General features: G+C 58.0%; 2 protein-coding genes across 4 annotated transcripts in view; one reads left to right on the top strand and one right to left on the bottom strand.

Annotated features, from left to right (window-relative positions):
- The first annotated feature begins 246 nt into the window (after nucleotides 1-246).
- On the top strand, nucleotides 247-1,568 carry NKX6-2 (NK6 homeobox 2). Its single transcript, XM_050805539.1, has 3 exons — nucleotides 247-837; nucleotides 928-1,100; nucleotides 1,216-1,568. Exons 1-3 carry the CDS (start codon nucleotides 432-434, stop codon nucleotides 1,468-1,470), a joined length of 834 nt encoding a protein of 277 aa, XP_050661496.1. The 5' UTR covers nucleotides 247-431; the 3' UTR covers nucleotides 1,471-1,568.
- Nucleotides 1,569-2,923: 1,355 nt separating this feature from the next.
- INPP5A (inositol polyphosphate-5-phosphatase A) overlaps nucleotides 2,924-27,955 on the bottom strand; it is a 195,294-nt gene continuing 170,262 nt past the window's right edge. For all 3 annotated transcript variants that reach the window (XM_050805523.1, XM_050805525.1, XM_050805524.1), the window contains exons 10-16: nucleotides 27,677-27,772; nucleotides 27,445-27,519; nucleotides 12,439-12,512; nucleotides 8,581-8,692; nucleotides 5,470-5,538; nucleotides 4,447-4,534; nucleotides 2,924-4,358 (exon numbers count right to left, since the gene is read on the bottom strand). In XM_050805523.1, coding sequence (XP_050661480.1) covers nucleotides 4,454-4,534; nucleotides 5,470-5,538; nucleotides 8,581-8,692; nucleotides 12,439-12,512; nucleotides 27,445-27,519; nucleotides 27,677-27,772 — 507 coding nt within the window. In that variant the 3' untranslated portion in view covers nucleotides 2,924-4,358; nucleotides 4,447-4,453. The remainder of the gene's footprint in view (nucleotides 4,359-4,446; nucleotides 4,535-5,469; nucleotides 5,539-8,580; nucleotides 8,693-12,438; nucleotides 12,513-27,444; nucleotides 27,520-27,676; nucleotides 27,773-27,955) is intronic.

The following is a 27,955-nucleotide window of genomic DNA, read 5'->3' as shown; positions in this document are numbered from 1 at the left end:
AACTAAACTCCCATCCGAGCGGGATTTATTTCGTCCCCGGGGAGATAAATCAGGGGGCGAATTTACAGCCCGGGAGGCACCTGCCGCGCTAATGGGCCCTTCATGGAGTGCGCGGCGCGGCCGGCGGGGGCGCGCGGGCGGGGGGGGGGGGCGCTGGCCAATGGCCGGACCGCAGGGTCCGCAGCCAATCAGCGCGCGCGCCGCGCCCCGGGGGCCCCCGTTATCAGCGCGTCCGTCCCGCGCGGCGCCGCTCCGACCGGCCCCGGAGCCGCCGCCGCCCGCCCGCCCCACGCCGGAGCCGCCTGCCCGCCCCCCGCGCCCCGCGCTGCAGCCGACGCCCGCCCGGGCCGAGCGCAAACTTCCCGGGCCGGCGGGCAGGGGCGGCGGCGGCGGGGCCCGGATGGGAGCCCGGGCCGGCGGCGGCGGCGCCCATGGACACTAACCGCCCGGGCGCGTTCGTGCTGAGCAGTGCCCCGCTGGCCGCGCTGCACAACATGGCCGAGATGAAGACGTCGCTGTTCCCCTACGCGCTGCAGGGTCCGGCCGGCTTCAAGGCGCCCGCGCTGGGGGGCCTGGGCGCGCAGCTCCCGCTCGGGACCCCGCACGGCATCAGCGACATCCTGGGCCGGCCCGTGGGCGCGGCGGGCGGGGGCCTCCTAGGGGGACTGCCCCGGCTCAACGGGCTCGCCTCGTCCGCCGGCGTCTACTTTGGACCCGCGGCCGCCGTGGCGCGCGGCTACCCCAAGCCCCTGGCCGAGCTGCCCGGGCGCCCGCCCATCTTCTGGCCCGGCGTGGTGCAGGGCGCGCCGTGGAGGGACCCGCGTCTGGCCGGCCCGGGTGAGTGGCCCGCGCGGGGGGTGCGGGGCGGGAGGGCGCGGAGGGGACCCCGCCGGCCGCTGACCCCCCCTCCCCTCCCCTCCCTTGCAGCCCCAGCCAGCGGCGTCCTGGACAAGGACGGGAAGAAGAAGCACTCGCGCCCGACCTTCTCGGGCCAGCAGATCTTCGCGCTGGAGAAAACCTTCGAGCAAACCAAGTACCTGGCGGGCCCGGAGCGCGCGCGTCTCGCCTACTCGCTGGGCATGACCGAGAGCCAGGTGAAGGTGAGCGCGGCGGGGCCCGGGAGAGCAGAGCCGGGGGCCCGCGTCCTGCGAACGGCCACAGCCCCAGCGCCAGCCCCGGGCCCCGCGGCCGCCTGACCGCCCCGTCCGCCCCCAGGTCTGGTTCCAGAACCGCCGGACCAAGTGGCGCAAGCGGCACGCGGCGGAGATGGCGTCGGCCAAGAAGAAGCAGGACTCCGACGCCGAGAAGCTGAAGGTGGGCGGCTCGGACGCGGAGGACGACGACGAATACAACCGGCCCCTGGACCCCAACTCGGACGACGAGAAGATCACGCGGCTGCTCAAGAAGCACAAACCCTCGAACTTGGCGCTGGTCAGCCCGTGCGGCGGCGGCGCGGGGGACGCCTTGTGAGGACGCGCGGGGTGGGGGCGAGTCTATTTTTGCAGAATCCGGGGGCGGCCCCGGTGGGCGCGAGTCGCTTTGTATCATCAATAAATTATTTAACGCGTCCCCGTCGGAGCCGCCGCTCCGGAGCCTGCGCCGCGTGTTTCTTCCGTCTCGAACCCGGAGCGAGGCGGCCCCTCCCCGGCCGCGGCTTCGCCCCTGCGGGACCCGACTTCGGGCGCGCGGCGGCCTCGGGTCCTCCGGGTTCCCGGTGCGGAGGCTGCGGGCCCCGGACAGGCGCGAGGAGGCGGCGAAGGCGCAGGGAAGGGGCCCAGCCCGCGGGAAGGAACCGCAGCGACAGCCGCCAGGAGGCCGGGACAGAGCCTGGGACGGAGCAGCAGGTACGGCCCGGCCCGCCTCGCCTCGGGGCGGATTCGGACGCGCTTGGGGGGCCCCGAAAGGGCGGGTGAGCCGCGTACCCGCCTCGAGTCCCCGCGGGACGTTTTTCTTTCTTCGCTTTTCCCGCTTTGGGGCCGCGTACTGGTCGCCGCCGGGCACCGGTTCCCGCTCGGCCGAGGGGTTTGCTCTGATTATTTCCAAATCCCTCTGCGCGTAAGCGGAGCATCCCACAGGCGCGCCCTGGGCTCAGCCGGTGGAACCGGGTCTGAACGGCTGCACGGTGGCCCTTCGGTCACCATCCCGCTGTATCTTTCCGCGGTGGGAAGCAGTTTCTTCCAAACTAGGGTCGCAAAGAGAAATCCGAAATAAGTCCGCCCTGGAACGGCGGGGCCTCCCACGGGGCACGCGGGGTCAGGGAGCGGGAGGCCCCCGGGCGAGGCCCGCAGCGCCCGGCCAGGGGCTGCCCTGAAATGCCGCCAGCTCCGCGGGGCTGTGACTCCGGCTGACAAAACCCGTCCACCCTCCCGCAGCCTCTGTGGCCGGGTCTGCCCATCGCTGCATCTTAATGGGACTGTTGCGTTTTAATTTTAAAAAATTAAATGTAAATAATTATATCATTGCGCTGGTACGATTTCTCTTGGAAGGCATTTTCGGAAACGTTAAAGAGAAATACAAGCGGCTTCAACTCGGCGCATTTTGTTTTAGGCTCTTGGCAGCCTTCACAAGGAGGCAACCTGAAGGGCAGAAGCAACGCTTTTCTGTGGGGAGCCTCTCAGCTCAGCGCAGAGCAGAGCAGACGGGCTTCCAGTTTTAAAGTTTTGAGGAAGGCAAAGCATTTATATAATCCTGTTTTAAAATGATGAGGGATAAATCCTTTATTACAGTAGAAGGTCCAAAAGGCTGTTTTTCTCCTCTCAAGGAGCGGCTTGGTGTTTTGTGACAGTGTGTGATACAGTGAAATGCCGGGATTTCTAATGAGCTTGATCTCAAGTAACAGGGTATACAGGAGGCCGCTCCCCTGAGTTAGCATTTCAAAGGCGGCAGGAGAAGGGAAAGGAAGGAAAACAAAGCAACACGGGACTATTTTCACCATGGTCAATTTTATTGCTTAGGAACCAGGCCAGTCACTTCTAAAGGCCCTCAGAACGACCAACAGCTGAAACCCGTGGGGCGGACTCCGTGTTGAACTGCGGACAGTGGCAACCACAGCAGGGACAGGGACCGGTCCTTCCACCAAGAGCGGATTCCGCAGCGGACAGCAGTCACTTGCAATGGTAGTGATTTATCCAAAAACAAACACCCACCTAATGCCTTCACCCGGTCCAGGAACTCTGTAGTGTTCTAAAGTAAAATCAATAAAACATATATTTGTGTTTCATCAACAGACTCTCTAATCACCTTTTAATGCTGTACTTAGTGCTAGGAGAAAAATATTTGCAACAAGGTTATTACATGGGTTGTTTGTAGCGGAGCAATGAGGAAATGTACAGTTTTGTTTCTCTTTAATATTTTTATATACAGCCCATGTTAAAAGCAATTTCTATTGGAAGCAAACTAGGCTATTTCTATTTCTCCCATGATATTATTGTTGTAATGTAGAATACTTGGCACCATAAAACAGTAACAAAAGACAGACAAACGGTTTACAAAATTCTTAAAAGGTACACCCAGGCTAGCTATAAACTTCACATTCAGTTCTTAATATTACACAGAAGAACGGCACGGGAGTAACGGCCCGCCAGTGCAGACGTGCTGTGGGGCCGATTTCACCCACGATGGCGAGGCCATGTGTTTTTTTACGAATGTGTGTGTTGATGGACACACAGCTGAGCTCCTAGACTCCGATGCTGCCTGCTGATGGGACTCTCTTGTGCATTCATACTGGAAAGTACATTTAGCATAAGTTTTGGTAAGATTTATAAATTATTTTTAAAAAGTATATATTTATATATATTTATATATATATAAAAATGGAAAGCAGCTGCAGTGTGATTCAAAAACCATGTGACACGGCGCAGAGTGCCGCGGAAGGGGCATCGGCAGAGACAGACCCCTGCGCCATGCTGGGGGCCACGCTGCCGGCCGGCAGCGGGAGCGCCCATCTCGGCTTCCCCAGCCCCTGGACACACCTCCACCTGGCAGAGGGGGGTCTCTGGACACGGGGGAGGGGTGGGGTCTCTGTGCTGGAGAAGCCCCTCCACTGACAATCATTAAAAACTGAAAACTGTGAAGTCTACGGTACAGACCCTCTTTGCTGTCTATTAGAGTTTTGACAACAGGACTGTGACTTATTTTTAAAAAACCAATATTTCTACTTAATGTCACATGAACAGACGAGACAGTGAGGTATGTGAGGCTGTTCCGGAATGGTCCGGAGGCTGAAGCGAAGTGTGGGGCTGGCCGTCTAGCAGGTGGCGCTTGGGTGGGTTCTCGATGCAGCTTTGAAGGTGCGTATTCAGTACACGGCTACAGGGAGGGCTCACGAAGGGTCCTCTCATGGCGCTGGCATCTCTTCCCTGGCATGGAATTCGTAATTTGTTAAAGGAACAAATGCACCAGGAAAAGCTGTGTAAAAGCTGAACTAGAGGGAGGAGTCATATTTACCACCACGTCACTGCACGACACAACACTTGTGCACACGGGCATGAGGTTTACCTGCCCCGGGCATGATTCGGAAGGCCAGGAACACGGGCTGCAGCAGGAAGACAGGAGGGCGTCAGCACGGTGCACGCGGGACAGCCCAGCACACGCCGCCATCTCCCGCCTCACCCCTGGACCCTGCGTCTCACAAGGGCAGCCATGAACCGGGCTGGGAGGAGCTGATGGCCAGCAGAGGCAGCTCGGCCCTTGTGTGCAGCCACCGCAGAGCGGGGGTTGGGAGCCCCGTGAATGTGGAATTGGAGCCAGGCCGGCCATGAGAGGTTTTGCAAGGAAGGTGTTATTTCCAGGTGAAAACTTAATGGGAAAACTGATCTAAAATAATGGCTAAACAGGCCCCGAATGAAGCGGGGAAGGGAGGCTCTCCCATCCTCGGCTCTGCTGCACCCGGCAGGTCCAGCGCCTTCTTGGCGTGTGTTTGGGGCTCACAGCTCTGGGCCTCCAACGTGGAAGAAGGTAACTCATTTATTTGGCTGAAAATGAGATTTGATATGTCACCTGTGCACACTCTCGAGGTGCAGTTGCCTGAATAAACCATTTGTGCCAGTGCCGCCCCTTGGCACACGGTGGGAGTGCCCTCACCCCAGCTCCCCGGCTGATGGTGAGCCTTCCCCAAGAAGGCCATTAAAACACTGCGGCTGCGTACTTGCAAAACAGCCGTCAGAAACGATCAGCAGTGGACGTTTTTTACAAATAGTAAAATGATGTATTTTATTCTATTGTAACTAGTCATTTCTGCCTTCTTCCTACTTACCCACCTAGCTTATGATACTTTATTAAAATTAAATCAAAACAGACCAACTTGGCCTACTCTGTAGAGTCAGACTAAGAAGACAGGAGAGCAGGAGAGGAGAGACTGGCCAACCCCCACCCACCTGCCTGCCAGCCCCAGCCCCCACCTGCCCACCGGCCCCAGCTCCCCGGCTCCCTAGTCCACCAGCCCGGCCCCTGGACTTCAGTCTACGTCACCTTGTGGTCTCCCATGCAGACGTTGGGCCCAATGTGGTCATAGGTGACAACCTTCTCCTCGCTCTCCGACTGGAAAGGGGAAACAGAGATAGGTGGGTGTGGGGAGGTGAGGCATCCTGGGTCCAGCGGGGAGCTGACCAGCAGGAACATCAGGGTTTTGTGGGGGCAGAGAGATGGGGGGTCCGGCCCCTGCAAGTACCTCCCCAGCCTCTGCCACCCGTCCTGCCTGGCCCCTGAGAGAGAGGCCAGCCCACGGACCAAAGGCTCTGGTGGCGTGGCAGCACCTCAGCACCTTGGCCCTGGCCCTTTCGGCCAAGAGGTATCTGCCTCTAGGAGGGGTCGTGTGCGGAGTCGAGTGCTGGCCCCGCTTCCAAGCTCCCCTCGCCTGGACATGCTCCTGGGCTCTCGGGGGAGTTGCAGGGGACCCTGTTCACAGGAGTGGTGCAGCCCCAGCTTTCTGTGCGGGTGTGCCCTCTGACTGAGGCAGCCCATCTAGTTCCACTTTTCCCACTTTCATTTGCTTTTGACTGTTCTATGAGCTTAGAACTCAGTGTTCAAATGAGAACAGACACCGAATTCCATACCACTACACAAAGCAATCTGTGCATAGTAATTCACGGCTGTGTGTGCATTTCCCGGCGGGTGCCTGTCTTCCGGGCGCCTGGGGAAGGGGTTTGCTGCTGGTCAGCACTCGGCTCTGGAATTTTATATCCACAGCTGAAGCATCTGAGACTATCGAGTTAAAACTGAATTATCTTTAATGCAGTGGGAAGCTTAAGGTCAGATTTACTTTCCAGCATGGGCGCCTGCCAGAAGGGATGAAAACACAAGCTTCGACACTGCATGCATGAGCACCTTCCCGTCTCGCGGATGGAACGGCGCCTCCACGGAAGTGGGGAAACATTCATCAAACGCAGCGTGGTAATTTACAAAGGCAGCATAAAATTGTGGATTTTCAACTGCATAATCTTTGGACAGATAAACAAATTACGGTGGGCACAGGCAGCACGCCGCACACCTCACTGAACACTTGTCACCGAGGCTCGCAAGCAGCACCGCCCGCGTCCCGAGCCCCCTTCAGTGTTTTAGGGCTGCGGAGGCAGAATGGAGCTTGGTGACGAGGTGACGGCGCGTGTCATGATGGATGAGGCTGCGGAGTGCGCCCGGTGCCCGTCTGCTTGGGCTGCACGCCCACTGCCCATTGGGTGGCCTCATGGGAAAAGCCTGTCCAAACTCTGGCCCCAGGAGGCGGGGGCTGTCAAAGGCCGCCAGGTGTGCGTTGTGAGGCTCTGTCCCCCACCCTGAGTGTAAACTGACAAGTCCCGGGTCCAGAGAACCCGAGAGGCTGTGAGTGATGGAAAACGGGCTCAATGCTGCCATGCCGTGAGCTGGCAGAGCCCTGGAAATGACAGCACAATGTGGGGAGGCCACAGCCCTGCCAGCCTTCTGCCCTTGGGCACTGCTCACCAATCAGCACTTGCGTGACCTCTGACGTTCTCCCGGGGATGGCATCTGTGCCTGAGTCCCTGGGAGGCTCTTGCCCTACCGGCAGCCCTGGGCTCCACATGCCCGACCTGTTCTCAGCGCCGGCAGGTGGGAGCACCCACCATGTGGCACCGAGGGACTGGCGTGCCCACCAGTGAGCCCAGCTAGAGGGGCAGGGGTGCGTCCACAGCCAGGCTCCGGGCCGAGTCCACTCCTGGGCTTTCGGGCTTGTGGCCAGCATGCTTCCTCAGTGATGGGCACAGGCCCTGCCCACAGGCCAGAGGTGGGGCTGCAGAGGAGCCAGGCTGGCTGCAGACCCCAGGGACTTCTGGCCAAGAGGCCCTGCCTCTAGCCCAGGCCCGCGCCAGGCAGGCTCCTCACAGCACAGCCAGGGACAGAGGGCAGGCTGCACCCGGGGTGCTCCAGGATGTAGGAAGGAACAGTAAGGAACCTGGCCCGGCAGACAGAGCCGCGTGGCGGAGGCCAGCAGGGTGCATCTCAGGGACCGGGGCTGCAGAGGGTCCCTGCCCTGCTGAGGGCGCACCTGCACCCAGGTGCTTGTTGTGCCTGGGGTCTGGTACCATCTGGCACAGGGACACAGACGGGCAGTGCAGGACAACAGGAGCCTCACGCAGCTGGTGTTGAGGTCGGGGTTAGTAGGGGCTCCTGTCCCTGCTCTGGGCCTGGGACAGTGGACAGGGTGGGCAGAACCCACCAGACTGGCAGTGGTACCACCAAAGTCGCCAGCCTCCTTCCAATTGCCCACCCACGCCATGGTCAGAGGCTCCGGCTCTGGGTGCTGGCACAGCTGCAGTTCCCACTCCCGCCTGCAAGCTTCGTTATTATCGCCATTTAATTTTCATTCACGGGGAGTTGACAAAACCAATTCAGATACTGATTCTTCTGAAAACACTCCTTGTATGTTAAAATGTGGGAACCAAAAAATCACAAGATTGGCCAGGTACAGTGGCTCCCACCTGTAGTCCTGTAATCCCGGCGAGGCCGAGGTGGGCAGAACGCTGGAGCTCAGGAGTTTGAGACCAGCCTGACCAATGTAGCAAGCAAGCCCCTATCTCCTTTTTTGTAAACAACAACAACAACAACAACAAAATTATTTATTAAAAAAAAGTCACAGGAAATCTGAAAATTTCCCAAGGCCCAGGTCATCTCCTGAAAATGCTGCCCATTCATTTTTAACTTATCAAGGCTCCAAATGAATCTGGCTCTGATTTACAACTTAGCAAAACAACCTCAGACATTTCTACTGTGCTTCACGGTCTGTGAGTGCTCGAATGCACAAGAGCACATTGACTTCCCAGGATACAATGAACTACCATTTGAAAACACTTCCTGCCGACCACCCGTGTGTATTTCAAACTCACGATGATGCCGGCTGCCCATGGCCCAGGAACTCGGCTCCATCTGCTGCTGCCCCAGCCCAGGTGCTGGCTCGGAGGTGACCCAGCACTGGGGTGCAGCTCATGGCAGGATGAGGTCAGGGCCCAACCTGGCAGCATTCCCCAGACTGGGTGCCCCCGTCCCCAGGGCCCTGTCACCAGGCCGGGCCAGACCAGACCCAGCGTTCCACGTCCCTCTGCACCCAGGGCCGGGGCAGCACACACTCACCCTCAGCACCAGCTCCTTGGCAGACGGGGACATGAGGATGCGGTCGCACCAGGCCGGGCACCGGGTGTTCATGTACTGCTCACCCTGGCGGGCATCCTCACTGTACGGGTAGCTGGGGAGACACGAAGGCAGAGGGTCAGCCGGTCGGCTTGGGCCGTCCTCAGCCCCAAAGGGACGGCTGTGCCAATTCTCTCCCAAAACACCTTAGAATGGCCAGCGCTACCCGGGGAACGCATACACGTCTGGAAGTTTCTAGAATATAAAACCAAATTCACAATTTAAGTTCTATATCAAACTTATTTTTATGTGAGACTAAATTTTAGTTATAGCACAGTATCTTCACATCAGTCCTTCTTTTACTGCATGAAATTGCCTGTTGAGCTTTGGTTTTGTTGGTATTTTTGAACATGGTCTAAAGTATGATGAAAACCTCCATGGAAACAAAATGGCAGCCAGTGTCATCTGGTCCCAGGACGCTCCTCCGCCCGGCCACCCGGCCCCAGGACGCTCCTCCGCCCGGCCGCCCGGCCCCAGGACGCTCCTCCGCCCGGCCGCCCGGCCCCAGGACGCTCCTCCGCAAGGCGACCCGGCCCGGCTCAGCTCGAAACGCCTCTAAGTGCAGGCAGCTCTGGGGTGTGGGGTATGGCGCCTGTGTCTCTGCTTTGACCAATGCCGCTCCCACCTCGGGGAGTGTCCAGGTGCTCAGGCCGTGGCCTTGGGTCCCTGCTGTGGTGGGGCGTGACTGTCCCTGACTCACTGCTTCCGGGCCTGCCCATGCCCTCTGTGGGTCTGGGAGTGGGACTGGCCACGCGGCGGTGCCACTAGCCCTGAGGGCGGAGCCCTTCACCCACACAGTGAGCGCATCCCTCACCGCCCGGGGTCTGCTGGCTGTGTCTCTGCCACCCACTGCCGGCCATGGCACAGCTCATCTGGGCTCCTCAGCGGCCTTGCTGCGTCTCCGAGCCGCCGTCGGCCCTGCTCTCACACAGCAGTGCAGTCCACACACACGTGGACTTATCAAGCCTCCGGATGAATGGAACATGCAAGCACAGCCCCCACTTCTGGGCCTGCAGGTTCTCAGGGGGCCCGGCCCACCCATAAGGCTGCAAATCCACCCCCAAATGGGCATGTCGTTTGGGACTGCACTGAAGTAGTAATGAATTCCACTTGGAGTGAATGAACCCTGGGGGTCCTGTGGCTGAGCTCAGCCACCTGCCCTAAGTGCAGTGTCTGCTGACTCTCAACATCTCTGTGGCCTTCATCAGTGTCTCAAGAGTTTTTCAGTTAGTTCCAAAATATCATACAGCACCTGTCGCGACTGGGATCTGATTCTCTGTGAAGTTTCCCTGTTGGCCGTGATTGAGTTTCGGGTCCATCCTGGCACCACAGCTGCGGATTCTGCAGCCCCTCCCATGCCCCCTGGGCCCCACCCACAGGGGCACCTGTGAGCCCTGTGCCCAACCATCTGGAAACAGCTGGGGACTTGGAACTTGCTCTGCCCCGACGCAGGAGCCCCCACCCTTCCCTGCGCTCCAGCGGGAGCTGTGGCTTCCACCCAGCCTGGGGCAGAGTCACTACTTGGTTAAAAGCAAAACCTACGCAGAGCCTACGTGTTATGCATGTTTCTGAAGAGCACAGAGCATAGAACAGTTGCATGTTTTTTCAGAAGCAGCAACCTGGCGGCCTGTCCCATTTCACACGTTTGAGAGGCTGGGTCACCTTGTTCAGGAGCTTCTCAGCTGATCCCAACCGTAGACACGAGTGGAAACTGGATGCAGGTAGGTTCCTGTCCAGTCCCCGGACACATGTCCACTGCATCCGGACACGCGTCCACTGCCCCCCCTACATGTGTCCACTACCCCTCTGGACACATGTCTACTGCCTCCCCGGACACGCGTCCACTGCCCCCCGACACGCATCCACTGCCCCCCTGACACGCATCCACAGTCCCCCGGACATGCGTCCACTGCCCCCCCGACGCATCCACTGCCCCCCCAGACACATGTCCACTGCCCCCCTAGAACTGCCCCCCAGACACGTGTCCACTGCCCCCCCAGACATGCGTCCACTGCCCCCGACATGCATCCACTGCCCCCAGACACGCGTCCCCGGCAGGGCAGAAGCAGTGGGAAAGCAGAAGCCGCTCTCACACAGCCAAATGCCGAGGAGCAAGCCCGGCCGGCCTGGGCACCCTGGGAATGCTGAGGGTCGGGGTCCACGGATCTTTCTGGAATGCCACTGGACACGAGGGTCTCTCTGGGGGCCTGTGTCTCCAGCAGTCAGACTTCAGATCCAAGTGGGAGTGGGGAGCCCTCCAGGAAGAGGGGTGTGGGCCCGAGATCCCCTGGGGTTTCCTGCACCTCCTGCAGGATGAGGCTGGTGTGCAGGGCAGGGAGCCTTGGTGTCTTTGTAGAACAGGAAGGAGCTTGTGAGGAGGGTGGGAGGCCTGGGCCACCACTGCCTTCCAGAGGCTCCTCCGACCTGTCTGAAAACTCCCCTGGACACCAAAGTGCTCTGCCACTTTCAAGGCTCAGCCCTCAGCGCTGCCTCTGACTTTGGGAAAGCCTGAGTCAGCTTTCTGAGGCTGCATCCTCCGGCTCCCAGCTGAGAGGCAAAGTCCACATCTGCCAGTGGAAGTCCCCTGTAGCTAACAACAGTGAGAACTGCTCTGTGCCAGCAAATCTGCATAGAAACGCACACAAACACCCACACCCAGGCACACATCTCCATGCATGAACACACACGTGCACACACACCCATAGAACACACAGCCACATGCATATGTCCTACACACACACGAGTCACACGTTCTCACTCATGTTCACATATGCAACCATGTATGCGAGCACACCTCGTGCACACACATCCACAACTGTGTGATGCATGTCCCACACACATTGGCACCAGGTCTGCACATCCACGGATGCCACGCAACGTCTGCACCAGGTCTGCACATCCACGGACACCACGCAACGCCTGCACATCCACGGACACCACGCAACACCTGCACATCCACGGACAGCACGCAACATCTGCACATTCAAACTCAGGCGCACACACACGCATGCCTTAAACACATCCACACCCATGTAGACACACTGCATTTGGAGGTCCCAATACTCCCAGAAAGATCCATAACACACAGTCCCCGTGGGCCGCTCGTGTGCAACTCTGATAAGGCTGTATTTTGCGTATTGGAAAAAACCTTTTTTGAAAAAATATAACAGAATTACTTATTACTCTCAGCTGCTTGCTTTCTTCAGGTCATGAAAAGGGCAGGAGAAGGCGCAGTTTGCACACAACTGCAGGACACACAGGTATGTGTGCACACACAAAAACACCATGCACACAAGAACACACACACTTGTGCTCATGTGCACACACAGATGCACAGGTGCACACACAGATGCACATGTGCACACACAGATGTATACGTGCACACACAGACACACTCGTGCACAAGTGCACACAGACGCACACATGCACACACAGATGCACAGGTGCACACATACACATAGACGCACACGTGCACAGATGCCCACGTGCACACACGCTCGTGCACAAGTGTGCACACACACACAGATGCACATGTGCACACACATGCACAGATACACACAGACACAGACGCACATGTGCACCAGATCCACAAGTCCACACACATGCACACGTGCACACACACATGCACAACACACTTGTGTACACACAGATATGGTAGATACACTCCAGATGCACACAGAATGCACACACTCATGCCCAGCACACACCGGCACACACAGACATGCAAATGCACCAGAGACTGGGAGGGCGGAGATGCCGCCTTCCTGGCCGGGTTCATCCCCCAAATAGCATGTTCCTTACCTGGGAGGGAACGAGATGTCCAGTTCATACAGTCTGTCCTTAAAGACAGACAACTCCTTGTCAAACTCCAAGAGCTAAAGAAAAGAAAGAGCAGAAAAAGTCACATTGGTTTTCCTTGCTGGGGGCACGTGTGTCTGTGTGCACCTGGGACGCTCGAATGCTTGGTGTGACATCTGCCCTTCCCAGAGCTGCCACATCTGTCACCAGAAAGCTCTGTGGCGCCAGCAGGCTCTGGGGTCCGCCTGCTCTGCTGCGGACAGTGGGACCTACGCCGCCCGCTACAGGTGTGCTCTGCCCACCCAGAGACCTTCCTCTGTTGGGGATGCCAGAGAAGCACTCGCGCCCTCAGGCACCGCCGTGGCAGCCCCAGCAGCAGCCCCTCTCGGCCTCTCCTCCCTAGGGCTGGCTCCCCCAGCAGAAGGAACACAGCTCCTGTCCTGCCCTGAGTGTCAAGTAACTTGCAGAGTAAGCGATGTCAGCTTGGTGAGAACAGGTCAGGGAAAATGGTCCCAAGGTGCACAGTGGGGAGATTCTGGCAGCAGCTTGGGGGCAAAATGTTCATTCCCACATGCACGGGAGGCAGACAATGGCCTTGCCCCCGAGACTCTTCCAAAACAAGCCCAGGCAGGCATCACCTCCCACCCCTGCAGGACTGGCCCCGGCCGTCTTCCTGAGCGGTCACCATGCACACCCTCTCCTGTGCTACTCATTAGTCATGTCCCCACAGCTGTGCAGGGCATGGCATTGAGCCAGGGCTCCCTCAAAACCACACCACATCCTGGCTCTTCCTGTGACCTCGTCCGTCATCCCTGAAATGGGCACTTAGCAGCCTCATGCACACAGTCATTACCCTGTGCCAAGCTGCTACCTGAGCCACTGGCCCAGGCCTCCTGCCTGGAGCACAGAAGTTCACAGCCCCGCTGCCTCCTGCCTCCTAAGAGGGTACGGCTCCAGCTCCCCTTCAAGGGAGCAACTCCCTCCCTCCAGCACCCACGGCCTCTGGGAGGGGCCCCAAGTCAGCTTCTCAGTGGGGTGGGGATGCAGTGGAGGCCTCGGGAGAGGGACGCCCCTCCTCAAAGGCAGAGCAGGGGCATGGGCTCTGGACCAATCCTGCACATGTGTGTTTATGTGTACGCAGGCATGTGTGTTTGCATGCAGGCATGTGTTTATGTGTGCGCAGGGATGTGTGTGTGTACATGCAGGCACGTGTTTATGTGTATGCAGGCATGTGTTTGTATGCAGGCATGTGTGTGTCTGCATGCAGACACGTTTATGTGTGCACAGGCATGTGTGTGTTTGCATGCAGGCATATGTTTATGTGTGCTCAGGCATGTGTGTGTTTGCATGCAGGCATATGTTTATGTGTGCACAGGCATGTGTGTGTTTGCATGCAGGCATGTACTCAGATACATTCATACACAGGCCTACACACACACATCATGTCTAGGTCATTCTGGAGCTTGAGTTTGAGGCTTCCCCACGTCAGAGATGCAGCAGGGTCCCCAGTCCCAGCGTGGGCCCTGCTGGCTTCTCAGGTGTGGAGGTCAGGAGGCAGCAGGGAGGTTGCCAGCCGCCAGGTGCCATGTGGTTCTTGGCTCTGCAGGCACCAGCTATGAGACTAGGAGCCCAGATTCCCCCAAGGCCTGCCCAGGAGCATCTTTGAGATCTGCTGAGAGTCGGAAATGAGCCATTGCCATCCAGTGGCTTTCACCAAAATGCTGATGGCAGGTTCCCTGAATCTCTACGACACAACACGTTTTGAGATTTCAGGAAGGCACTGGCAGGAGGGGATCAGATCTCCCCTGCACCACCAAATCCTCTCATTCCTCCCAGTGTAACTCAGACCTTTCAAGACTCCCAAGTGTGGTTTTTAAGTTATTTATTTATTTTTTGAGACCGAGTCTCACTTTGTTACCCAGGCTGGAGTGCAGTGGTGCAATCTTGGCTCACTGCAACCTCTGCCTCCTGGGCTCAAGCGATTCTCCTGCCTTAGCCTCCCGAGCAGCTGGAATTACAGGCGCGTGCCACCACACCCGCTAAGTCTTTATTTTTCAAAGAGACAGGGTCTTGCCACATTGCCCTGACTTGTCTGAGATTCCTGGCCTCAAGCGATCCTCCTGCCTCGGCCTCCACAAGTGTTCTACTGTGCCCGGCCCCAAGTGTGTTTTCATATTACCACCATGCATGAGTCCACGAAAAGCAGCTTGCCTTAGCCTACAGGTTTTTAAGCTTTACACAAATGTTCTCCTTCCTTCTTCATCCCATCCTGCTCTGGAAGCTCAGCTACTCCTGGTTCTCCGTGGGACCCGCTGGTGGGGCCACATCTCTCCACTGCAGGGTACTGTCTTCATTTTGGCCGTTCTGAAGGCTGAGTTGGTTGCTGGGAGAACTCTAAGTGTGTGGGGTTTTCCACCAGCTCTGTGATCGAATCCCTCCACTTCTCCTGGTGTATATTTTTGTGGTTGTTCTGGAAACCCACTGCCACTTGCATTCTTGTAGGTAATGGGACATTTTTCCCACATTGCTTTAAAAATCTTCTCTTCATGTTCAACGTTCCGCTGTTTCACTCTGACATGTCTGCGTGTGGATTTACTTCCATTCCTCCTGCTCAGGACTCACCATGCTTCCTGAGGTTTATGTCTTGGATAATTCTGGAAAATGCCCAGTCATCAACTCTCCAGCATGCCCCTCGTGAACCCTCACTGCGTGAGCACTGGGCTCTTCCCTCCTCTCTCAGCCCCTGACCCTCCTGTCCCATCCTGCCACATTTCTGTGCTGCATTCTGGGTCATTCACCAGGCCTGCCGTCCTGTTCCTTAATCCCTTCTCCAGACGTGTCTACTCTGGCACTTAATTCATCCCTGGAGCTTTTAATTTTAATGATAATACTTCCACAAGTTCTACATTTTTTAAATCTGTTGGGATGTTTTTTCATAGTGTGGTACTTATGTTTCTAACTCTGTCATGCTTTGAATAATTTACAATATTATAATTTGTATCAATTATTCGACGATTTGGCATTATTGAGGATCTGCCCTGCCTTTGTTGTATCTCTGGACTCTTGCTATCTGTGGAATGCGATCTTTTGTGGTTCACAGTTTGCGACTGTAAGATAGTCTTTGGTGGGTCTTGATTTTTGGGAATTTTTTTAGTTGTGACAAAGAATGTGGACCTCCCCTCCAAAGTGACCGACTGGGTCCCCGCACCGCACTGGCCTCCCACAGCTCGAAGTCACCCAGGGTGACTGCTCACGGCTGTCCTCAGCAAGCTTCCTCATGGCACCCCCAGGCTCCTCCCCACTGTGCTGCCCAGGCTCCTCTCACTGTGCTGTCCCCAGGCTCCTCCCCACCGTGCTGTCCCCTACCAGCCCTGCAGTCCTCAGCAAGCTTCCTCATGGCACCCCCAGGCTCCTCCCCACCGTGCTGTCCCCTACCAGCCCTGCAGTCCTCAGCAAGCTTCCTCATGGCACCCCCAGGCTCCTCCCCACTGTGCTGTCCCCTGCCAGCCCCAGAGCTCCATGGCGGGGATGTGGCTATCTGTCTTGCTCACCCAGAGCAGGGCCCAGGTCAGAGCAGGCACCCAAAGTGTCATCAGACGAACACATGCCCCCGCAGTGCACCGCGGTGCCTTTCCCGTTCCCAGCGTGTGATCTCCAGACAATCTAGGCATTTGCTTTCTTTCTCACATCAAGTTACTGCCTTGATGAGACTCCAGTAAAACTTGAAAAGCTGGAGATGCAAGTTCATAGCAGTCTCAGGGGCCTGTGCCACCCAGAGACATGTGACACCCGAAGACGCCATGACCTCTGCAGGGCATACCAGGGAGTAGAGGTCGAACCAGACGCAGCACAGAGCCTGGTGGTCCCAACACATTTTTAGTCTAAGAACCCAAAGAGCCTGGCTTTGTGTTTTGCTTTTGCCAAATGTGTATTTATATCACGCAGATGCAAACTCTTTCTGAAACTCCCCTGGAAACAAGACGCTGTCACCAGATGCCAAATTCTTTCTCTGAAAGTGGGTCCCTGTCCCCACACTCACAGTGGAAACACTGCCTGCTGCATCCCAAGATGCAGGGTGGCGGCCCGTCTGCCACAGGGTTAGACCTGCGGCCTCTCCTCAACCTCCCCTCAGGAAGACCGCGGACAAAGGAGCACCCAGGAGAGGCGCTCGGGGGCGTCACGAGGAAGCACACACTATGCCACAGCCACCCTGTACCAGAGATGGGCAGAGTGGAAAAAAGAGTGAGATGGGCACAGGGGGAAGGAGAGGGCGATGGGCATAGTGGGAAGGAGAGGGAGATGGACACAGCGGAAAGGAGAGATGGGCACAGGGGAAAGGAGAGATGGGCACAGCGGAAAGGAGAGTGAGATGGGCACAGGGGAAAGGAGAGTGAGATGGGCACAGTGGAAAGGAGAGGGAGATGGGCATAGTGGGAAGGAGAGATGGGCACAGCGGAAAAGAGAGTGAGATGGGCACAGGGGGAAGGAGAGGGAGATGGGCATAGTGGGAAGGAGAGATGGGCACAGCGGAATGGAGAGTGAGATGGGCACAGGGGAAAGGAGAGATGGACACAGCGGAAAGGAGAGATGGGCACAGGGGAAAGGAGAGTGAGATGGGCACAGGGGAAAGGAGAGATGGGCACAGTGGAAAGGAGAGGGAGATGGGCATAGTGGGAAGGAGAAATGGGCACAGTGGAAAAGAGAGTGAGATGGGCACAGGGGGAAGGAGAGGGAGATGGGCACAGTGGAAAGGAGAGTGAGATGGGCACAGGGGGAAGGAGAGGGAGATGGGCACAGTGGAAAGGAGAGTGAGATGGGCACAGGGGAAAGGAGAGATGGGCACAGTGGAAAGGAGAGGGAGATGGGCATAGTGGGAAGGAGAGATGGGCACAGTGGAAAAGAGAGTGAGATGGGCACAGGGGGAAGGAGAGGGAGATGGGCACAGGGGAAAGGAGAGATGGGCACAGGGGAAAGGAGAGATGGACACAGCGGAAAGGAGAGATGGGCACAACGGAAAGGAGAGTGAGATGGGCACAGGGGAAAGGAGAGATGGGCACAGTGGAAAGGAGAGGGAGATGGGCATAGTGGGAAGGAGAGATGGGCACAGCGGAAAAGAGAGTGAGATGGGCACAGGGGAAAGGAGAGATGGGCACAGTGGAAAGGAGAGGGAGATGGGCATAGTGGGAAGGAGAGATGGGCACAGCGGAAAGGAGAGTGAGATGGGCACAGGGGAAAGGAGAGATGGACACAGCGGAAAGGAGAGATGGGCACAGGGGAAAGGAGAGTGAGATGGGCACAGGGGAAAGGAGAGTGAGATGGGCACAGTGGAAAGGAGAGGGAGATGGGCACAGTAGAAAGGAGAGATGGGCACAGCGGAAAAGAGAGTGAGATGGGCACAGGGGGAAGGAGAGGGAGATGGGCATAGTGGGAAGGAGAGATGGGCACAGCGGAAAAGAGTGAGATGGGCACAGGGGAAAGGAGAGTGAGATGGGCACAGTGGAAAGGAGAGGGAGATGGGCACAGTAGAAAGGAGAGATGGGCACAGCGGAAAAGAGAGTGAGATGGGCACAGGGGGAAGGAGAGGGAGATGGGCATAGTGGGAAGGAGAGATGGGCACAGCGGAAAAGAGTGAGATGGGCACAGGGGAAAGGAGAGGGAGATGGGCACAGGGGGAAGGAGAGGGAGATGGGCACAGGGGAAAGGAGAGGGAGATGGGCACAGCGGAAAAGAGTGAGATGGGCACAGGGGAAAGGAGAGGGAGATGGGCACAGGGGGAAGGAGAGGGAGATGGGCACAGGGGAAGGAGAGGGAGATGGGCACAGGGGGAAGGAGAGGGAGATGGGCACAGGGGAAAGGAGAGCCCTCAGCAAAGTTCCCACTCAGGTGAGCCAGAACGATGGCTCTGCTGTGCGGGGCCCTCTGATGCCACGTCCTTAATGAAGTCGTCCTGGATTGGCATTCCTTCAACCTTCTGCAGTGACCCCAGAGCCTTCACAGCTGTGGGGGACACAGTCCTGGACAGCACCAAAGTGCGGGGGCACAGATGGCCTCCTGCAGTGAAGGCTCTGCTCACCGCGGGCCCACAGCTCTCATGGAGCACTCAGGGAACTCCGGAGCCCAGAAGGACCATCATCCTTCGCAGGTGTGCGGCACAGCGTCCAACCCTGGCTCTGGCTCCAGCAACCACCAGCACCCCTCAAGTCCTCAGCACCCTGATCCTCAGTGCTGGCCTGGCGCCCATCTGGGCTGCAGCCGGGCCCGGGCTGTGCCTGCCCGTGTGGGCCTTTGAGGGCCTGGGGCTGCCGCAGCTGCTCCACTTCCTAGAAGCAGCAGGTGCTGCAGAGGTGGGGCCTGTGCACAGAGGGAGCAAGTAGCTAGAGCTCTTGGCCGACGTGAATTCATTTAGCTTTAGAGAGCAGAGCACCGGGCTTCCTGTGCGGTGTGGCTATCGCTCAGGCGGGTCATCCCTGCGTCTGGCCGCCAGGGTCCACAGCGTGGGGTCTGTGAGCACAGTGCTGCGTGGCTGAGCACTGAAGTCGCGAGGCCGCAGCCCTGAGTGAGTGCCCCAGCCTGGTGAATGTGCCAGGCACAGTGAGCAAGGGACTGCACACCAAGGGGCACGTGAACAAGAATAGGGAGAACAGGGCCAGGGGGCTCTGAAGAGGGCCGGGGGCTCCGAGGATGCCAGGGCTGCCTCCGTGGGCTGGCGTGGGCATGGGGCCGGGGCTGGCTGTGCTTCAGTGACGCTTACAGTCAGGGCTCCTGCAGGGCAAGGGGGTCACTGATGCTTACGGCTGGGGCTCCTGCAGGGTGAAGAGGGCGCTGGGCCACAGGACACAGACTGTTCACTGCAGGCAGCTGGACATCCCTGCGAGCCCCCCACCACCTCCCTTCCCAAAAGCGTCAATGTTAGCAGGAATGGGGGTGGCTGGGGACATACCCCGACCTGGAGCCCCACCTACTGGAACTTCTGATGCTGGGCCCCTCCGGCCACCACAGCAGAGCAGCGAAAGCCCCAGGCAGCCCCTAACGCCCGTTGGTGCAGGTTCTGGAAGCTGGGAATCCCAGGCTCGTGTGTTTCTGAACCACTCCAGGCCTGTGCACCCTTCAAAAGTTCCTGAGGCGGAAGCCACGGAGTGTGGCCACAGCTTCTCAGTCTGGGCACAGCCCATGAGGCGCCTCAGGGTATAAGACCCCTGACCCTCCTCTGTACACTCACGGGTGGAGAGACCCTTGCCCAGGTCACAGGATTCTGAGGACCCCTCACGCCCCTGGGGGTCTTCCCTGGTGCATCTAAGCTGGCGCTGAGGGGCCTGGGGACTTCCTGTCCCCCTAAGGACACTGCTGGTCCCTGGGGGGCTCCAAGTGTGTGGACAGGTCCTCACCGCGGCCTGGGCCACGCTGACCTGCTGCACACTCAGGGCCTCAGTCAGAAGCACACCACGCACAGTGCTCTGGAAATCGGAACTCCGCCTTCGGGGAGAAAAGTCTGTGCAACACCTCGCCCTAAATGTAAACAAAGTTCCATGTCACTGTTGGCTGAACCAATGATTTGCGTTGACATGGAAATGTGATGGCGGAAAAATTAAAAACCCAGCTTTCCAATCCTTTTCAGGAAGAACAGGGGTCTGACTCCAAGTGACAAAACCCGACCCTCAGGAGACGGGGCCACCGGATGCCGTGGGAGAGTCCCACAGCCACGGGAGACAACATGTGGCCCACAGCCACAGGAGACCCCACACGACCCACATCCACAGAGAGCAGCTCCTGGCCTTGCACGCCTCATGAGAGGAGACAAAGGACAGTCTAAGGCTTTTCAGCAGCTCTGGGGGTCCTTCCTCAGCACCTGCCCACAGGTAAGACAGTCCAGGACAACAGGAAAAAGCTGAGCTGGGGTCAGCAGGGGACCCACGCCATCGCATGGGCCCGTGGGGTCAGCCGGCGACCCAGGCCATCGCATGGGCCCGTGGGGTCAGCCGGGGACGCACGCCATGGTACTGGCCCGTGGGGTCAGCCGGGGACCCACGCCATCGCACGGGCCCATGGGGTCAGCCGGGGACCCACGCCATGGCACTGGCCTGTGGGGTCAGCCGGGGATCCACGCCATCGCACGGGCCCGTGGGGTCAGCCGGGGACCCAGGCCATCGCACGGGCCCGTGGGGTCAGCCAGCGACCCAGGCCATGGTGCTGGGCTGTCGGGCTTGGCTTTCCAGCCTCTCTGCTCCGCTGTGGCCCAGCCCTCAACAGCCACCAGGTCATCCATCCAGGCTGTTTGGTTCTGTACACACACAGTCGTGCCATGTAACGACGGGGATCTGGTCTGAGAAACACATCCTTAGGATATTTCATTGAGGGACATCACAGTGCGCGTACGCTCCACGCCTGGGCTGTACCGTGGGGCCGCAAAGGGAGCTGGCAGGGCTGGAAGGGGCTCGGGTGAGCTGGTGAGCAGGTGGGGGTGAGTGGGAAGGCCTGGAATCAACTGGGCACTGCAGACTTTATAAATGCCAAGCGCTGAGAGTAACAGAATGTCAGACTTTATAAATACCGAGCACAGACGCTGAGAGTAACAGAATGTACTGAAATGTATTTTCTCGTAATAAGTTAACCTTAGCTTATTGTAACTTTTTTACTTTACAAACTAACGTTTTTCAACTTTTTGACTCTTTTGTCAAATAACACTTAGCTTAAAACACATTGTATAGCTGTATAAAATATTCTGTTTATATATTCTATAAACTTTTTGCCTATTCTTTATAATATTTCAAAATGTTAAAACGTTTTTTGATAAAAATGAAGACAATGACACAGACATGAGCCTGGGCCCACACAGGGTCAGGATCGTCGACACTCCTCTCTGCCACCCGTGTCCCACGGAAAGGCCCTCGGGGCAACCACCCACATGGCGCCTCATCTCCTGCGATAACGGCGCCTTCTTCTCCTGCGATAACAGAGCCTCATCTCCTGCGATAACGGTGCCTTCTTCTCCTGCGATAACGGAGCCTCATCTCCTGCGATAACGGCGCCTTCTTCTCCTGCGATAACGGAGCCTCATCTCCTGCGATAACGGCGCCTCATCTCCTGCGATAACGGCGCCTCATCTCCTGCGATAACGGCGCCTCATCTCCTGCGATAACGGCGCCTCATCTCCTGGGATAACGGAGCCTCATCTCCTGTGATAACGGCGCCTTCTTCTCGGTGGACCTGCCTGATGGACCTGCCTGAGGCTATTCACAGGCACCTTTTTTTATTAAGTAGAAGGAGTGCATTACAGTGATGGTAAGAAGTGTGGGAGAGGAAACGCAGACACCAGTAACACAGTCGTTTATTGTCACTCTGAAGTACGACGCGCTGGGCATCCCTGCGTGTGCCAGACTCTCCCACGGCTGGCGACGCAGTGGCTCCTTCACACCAGTGCCGCCACACTGTGATGTCACAACGGCTACATCACATAGCGAGAGGAAGCTTTCAGCCCCATCGTCAGAATACCGAACTTTAGTCATATATGTAGTCTGTTGTTGACTGAAACGTTATGTGACATGACTGTATACACACGTACACACACGAGTGCACATGTGTACACACACACACGAATGCACACAGGTACACGCACACACACATACACCACATATGAGTGCACACGTGTACATGCACACATGTGTACACACACACTCCCCCCCAACGCACACCACACACCCTTACTTTGCTCTTCAATTCCTGACCGGGCTGAGGAATTCCAGGCCAGGAGGATTTTGAGTGTTGCCATCTTTACTTCTTAGCTGCAAATCCAACCACCCAATGACGGAGTCCCTTCATTGTCACCACTGAACACTCCCCAGGCGTCCCCAGTCTCCAAGAGAGACCTGCAGAGCTGCGTCAGGCCCCCGGAGCCCCCTCTGTGGTCAGCACCTGCTCCTGGGTGGCCGGGGCCTCCCTCAGGCCTCAGCTGCTACCGCTAGGGTCTGCCTGAACTTTCTAACTAAAAACCAAACCACCCCCACCACACACCCACTCACATGCACATGCCTGCTCACACACGCCCATCCATGCACACCCCTGCTCTCACACCCACATGCACACGCCTGCTCACACACGCTCATCCATGCACACACCTGCTCTCACACACACACCTGCTCATATGCCTATGCCTGCTCACACACTCGCTCACACCTGTTCACACACACACCTGCTCACTCGCATAAGCCTGCTCTCACACACACCCACTCAAATGTATATGCACACACGCTCACACATATACAGGCTCACATGCACATGCCCGCTCACACACAGTCATGCATGCCCACATCTGCTCACAAACATGCACACACCTGCTCATATGCCTATGCCTGCTCACACATGCTCGCTCACACCTGCTCACACACACCTGCTCATATGCCTATGCCTGCTCACACATGCTCGCACCTGCTCACACACACCTGCTCACATGCATATGCCTGCTCACACACACGCTCACACATGCTCATACGAACATGCCTGCACACTCACACATGCTCACACCCACTCACACATGCACTCACCTGCTCACATGCATATGCACACACTCTCATGCATACTCATACAGGCTCACATGCATATGCCTCACACACGTCTGTGCGCACACACTCACATGCTCACACACACTCCGATAAGCACAACCCCAAGCCAAGTTGTGGGGAAGCTGGAAAACTCCAGGAAGGAGGAGCAGGCTGGGGCTGCCCACGGTTTTCGGGAAGAAGGAGCAGGCTGGGGCTGCCCACGGTTTTCGGTGGCCGGGGGCCCCTCCTTCCCATGGGGATTGAATGGGATTCCTCGGCCAGCGTCCTGCCTGGGTGGGTGTTTCAGGACTGCTCAGTGGACCAAGGCCACTTTCCCACCCTGTCTTCTGAGTTAGGAGGCCCCCAGTTTTGGCAGTGCAAAGCAAAAATAAAAGGAAATTCACGTGTGGTTTTAAATGAACTTGAACCTTCAAGCTGCTTAAACGTACCGGAGCCAGGGTGTGGAGGGATGCGGGCCCCAGGCTGTCCTCTGTCCTCTGTGATGCCCCCAGGCCCATAGGCACTCGCCCCCACCCACACTCACCAGCCCTGAGCCCGGTGTCTGAGAGAAAACCCCGGGGCAGCCCGGCTGGGAATCCCCGTTGCTCACTTGTGAGCCTGTCTCCTGACAGAGGCGTCCTGGCCTGGGCCTGCCTCCATCCTCATCGAATGCCGGCTCCCCGTGCCGCTCCTGCGTCGGGAACTGTGCCAGACACTCCGGACACGTGGTCTTTACCCCCTGGGGCCTTCCCGCCTACCGGGGAGGCAGAGGTTCGACGGACCGTGATGCAAATGCAAAGCTGCGAAGGGACCATGGCGGCCGTGTGACGGGGGGATCCTGTGGGGCGGGAGGGTCCCAGCATGTCCCTGCTCGGCTACCAGCTCTGAGAGTTGGAGGGAGCCTCGCCCTGCATGGCCGGCATGGGGGCTGTCGCCCCCAGAATGAAGTGTGTGAGGCCCCTGCTGCAGCTGGAACAAAATACCAGACAGCAGAGGTTTCTGATTAGAAACTGCAGGTGCTGCTGTTGAATTGATAATTTGTATCTCTCTGAGATTTTTCACAAACATGATCACCAATTTCGCAAGGTCTCCCACATTCTTCTTGATTACAAAGTGAAGGCAGGCAGGGCCGTGTGGACAATGACAAAGCAGTGGCTGATCCTGCGCATCTGTCAGGAGCTGTCCCGGCCGCGGCTCCCGCTGCTCCTGCAGAGACACCGGCGCTGATAAAGGAACGAGGCCCAGAAAATCAATGCACCTGAGGCTACAGCGGTTGCTAAACACACAGAAAACACCTCCCTCCAAGAGGCCGGTGCTGCGGAAACTCCCAAGCCCAGCCCTGGGACAGCCGAAGAAAATTTAATCTCTCCAAATCCGCACCAGGGCACTCCATCCTGCAGCCCTGACAGCCACACTTATAATTAATTATACAATTTCGATGGGAATATCGACTAAACAAAGCTATAAATCATAGGAAAAGTCAATAGGCATGGACACATTCAATCATGTCCCGGCCAATGATTACTACTCTTAAAATACAATAATTATTTTCAGGAGCCAGCTTGAATTAAATTTCTGTCAGACGGGTACAACACCGGCGGTTGATGAAGGATGCGATGGACTTGGGGCTGCGTCCGGTGCAGGCACATCCATCCTGCAGACGGAGAGTTTGTTCTCCATGGCTGCGGTGCTGTGTGTTTAACCGGACCGTGGAGATGGGCTGACCATCTTGACCCTACGTCGATGGGGACAACTCCCAATTTCTGGGCACGACTGACTCGGTGTGCCGGCACCCAGGTCAGCAGGAACCCATGGGGTGTTCCCGAAGGCGCTGTCGTCCCAGGCACCAAGCAGAGAGGATTTGAGAAGCAGGACAGCAATGCCGAGCCACCGGCTCCACTCACAGCTCTTTGGAGAAATCATGAGAAACAGCCTGGGAAGGCGCCTCCTGAGCTCGGGCCGCCTTTCTGCACGGGACTCCCGACGTCATCGACACAGCGTGTGGGGCCTCCGCCATCACACGGGGTGCCTCGTGTGGCTTCAACCCCACAGGGTGTTTTTGTTCGGAATCAAATCCAAAAGTTCTCTCAAATATTCAGGTTAGTTTTCTTCTAAAGGTAGGAAACACTGTACAGTATGGTGGCTGCCAACAGCAGGGGTGTGCTCTGTGTCGAAATGCTGAGAGAAAAGGAGGGCTTTGGACCCATACAAAAGACAATTGCTCCCAGATGCTCTGGACGCACCTCTCCATGCCGTGCGCCCGGCTCCACGCCGAGTGCCCCCTCCATGCCATACCCCCTCCACGCCGCAGCCCCCTCCATGCCGCACCCCACTCCACGCAGCCCCAGCTGGAACCTGTCCCCCGTTACCACCCTACCTGTGGCCCACGGAGCCTCCCTCTTCCCTGTCACCTTGCTCCTTCCAGAACGTGCCGTCTCTCTTGGCCGCCCTGGCATCCTCCTCCAAGGGACCCTCCACTTTCTTCACGCCCTGTGCAAGGTACCTGGAGACCTCGCGGCACTGAGGAGCCAGCCCTGCTAGGGACCCTGAAAGCACCTCCTCCAAGCTCCAGCAGCCATGCAGCTGCGAGGACAGCAGCCCTGTCTCCCTCCTGGGCATCCACCTCCACCCAGACACCTCCTGGGTGCCCTCCCCCACCCAGACACCTCCTGCGCACCTGCCTCCATGCAGACACCTATGCTCCCCAGGCTCTCCCTGCTCCCCACTGATGAGGCCGGGATGTGCCACCTGGGAGTGTCCTGCAGTTGGAAGCACCCTGGGGCCCAGAGTCCCACAGGAAGAGCCACAGAGGGGCAGTGGGAGCCATAGGCAGGCCGCCCCACCAGGCTCTGGAGGCTTGAGAAGGAGGGGGGAGGGGCTCCACCAAGCGCAGGTGGTGGAGCTGGGGAGAGTGCCCGGTGCCTCCCACAGATGGAGCAGGAGGAAAGCCAGCCTGCCTGGATGGAGAGAAGAGGAGGAGACCTCAGGCTTTCCCAGGCTGATGGGGCCCTGTGGGGACAGGACACCAAGGCCTGACCCGCCCCAGTGGGGGAAGGGGCCATGGGCTCCTGCAGCAGGTGAGAGGGAACTGGCACTGAAGGCCCAGGCACCGCGGAGGCATGGGCATCACGGGAGCCTCGGGCTCTGGGTTGATGAGTGGCAGGAGGCAGAAGTGACTTCCCGAGAGGACAGGAGGTGGGATCTGGGGGCCGTTGGGGAAGCAGTAAATGCCATCCTGGAGTGGAGGTTCTGGACCTGGGACTAGGCGCTGGCAGTATCTGCTGGGCTGGGCATGCCCCTCTGTCTGGCACTGAGAGGCTCCAGCTCTCCCTAAGCACTTTGCATGCACTGACCCGTGAGCCTTCACACCCCACGAGGGGAAACTGAGGCACGGACACCTAGCTGGCCCAGGACGCTACGATGTGAATGCAGCTGCACCGGCCTGGGTCCGCCCGCCTGTGCTCCCTCACCTTTCCCAGAGCCACTCCCCGAGAGCTTCCTGAGGACGGGCCGCCTGCCCTGACGCAGTGCCGGGGGGACCACAGCTGGCTCAGGACAGCCCTAGGAACCGATGCCGAGATTTCCAGATCTTGGACGCTGGCTCGTTGCACACAGCATCACGTGTGGCTTGGACTCGCCACAGTGGGCGTGTTTACAGAAATAAGCTGAGGCCGCACATTGGGCCCCAGCCAGGTACTATGTGGTTCTTTACGCTGATAAACATTTGTAAATACACCAAAAATGGGACAAAAGTAGACCACAATAAAAAAATAAAATTGTAAAAAGAGTGTGTAGGCCACCCCTCAGCGCTTGCCTACACCTCGAAGGGAAGACTCACGATTTCAAAACCGACAGCAGGTCCAGCAGCCAGGGCTGCCTCTGGCAGGGGCCGCCTCTCCGTGGACTGACCTGAGCCTCACATTCCCACCGACGCACACCTCAGTTTACACACGTGCTCATGGACACAGTGGCACACCCATCCCACAGATGCAGATACGCACTCACGTGCACATGTGCACACGCAAGCACTAGTGCACACACACGTGCCCACACACAGACCCACACACAGCAAGTCTAGCGACGGGAGTGTGGGGAACCTGCTCCCTTCAGTCTCCCCCTTCAGAGCGAAGCCTGAGGTCCTGCCGGCCCACTCTGAGACAAGGGGGTTTCCCCCCCACCCCACAGCACCAGCGTCTCCCCTCACACACACGAGGGTCTCTGAAGCTGAGGGGTTGAGTGAGCGTCATGCTGCCTGTGGACAGGACAGTGACACGGAGCCTCCACGGAACCCGGCCCGAGGTGCAGGACGCACCCAACGTGTGTCCCCGGCAGTCTGCTTTGCGCCGGCTCGGAGCTGAGCCCTGGAGGTGGCAGGGACAAGCAGGGTGGTCCCAGGTAAGCAGAAGTAATGGGAGGGCCTGGGGGCACGGGTGTCTCCGGACGGAGGAGCTGCCACACCGGACCACAAACTCACCGCGGTGCCGTTGTTGTCTCGGAAAACCTCCTGGTTGAAGTAGTCGAAGAGTTTCTTTTCTAACTGGAGCATAACCTGTGAAGTCAGAGCGGTCCATGAGCACCTGAGCTCCCCTAGCCTTGTGCGTGTCCCCCGGCCCCACTGCCCTGGGCAGGCAGGGCGGCTCTGAGGGAGGCTGCAGAGTCCTGCGCAGGCCCCATGTGTCACCCGCCCAGTCACAGGCCCCACTCACCTTCCGGTCGTTGTCCGACTCACGAAATATGAGCTTCACCACTTCATTGGTGTCAGCGGCCCGGACTGTCTGCATGGTGGCTTTTGTGCAGAGCGTCTGCAGAAAGACAGCAACGGAGATAAGTCCCGGGGGGCCCACCTGCCCATGGCAGCATCACCCGACAGCCCGCGTCAGTGGGATGGGATGGCCGGTTCCAGACAGCAGCTGGTGTCACACCCAGATTTCCACACCTGGGGTCAGGGGCCACTCTTGCAATAGCTGACCATAGCTGACCCTCAT

The sequence above is a fragment of the Macaca thibetana genome, chromosome 9, assembly GCF_024542745.1.
Source record: "Macaca thibetana thibetana isolate TM-01 chromosome 9, ASM2454274v1, whole genome shotgun sequence".
NCBI classification, from domain to species: domain Eukaryota; kingdom Metazoa; phylum Chordata; class Mammalia; order Primates; family Cercopithecidae; genus Macaca; species Macaca thibetana.
The sequence above is the reverse complement of the archived record's forward strand: the minus strand, read 5'-3'. Positions and strand labels throughout refer to the sequence as shown.

What these genes read in the sequence shown, in the direction of transcription:
- NKX6-2 (XM_050805539.1), top strand. Translation starts at nt 432, where the DNA reads ATGGACACTAACCGCCCGGGCGCGTTCGTGCTGAGCAGTGCCCCGCTG. An exon ending in CCCGCGTCTGGCCGGCCCGG is followed by an intron (nt 838 to 927) that starts GTGAGTGGCCCG and finishes CCTCCCTTGCAG; the next exon opens with CCCCAGCCAGCGGCGTCCTG. An exon ending in TGACCGAGAGCCAGGTGAAG is followed by an intron (nt 1,101 to 1,215) that starts GTGAGCGCGGCG and finishes GTCCGCCCCCAG; the next exon opens with GTCTGGTTCCAGAACCGCCG.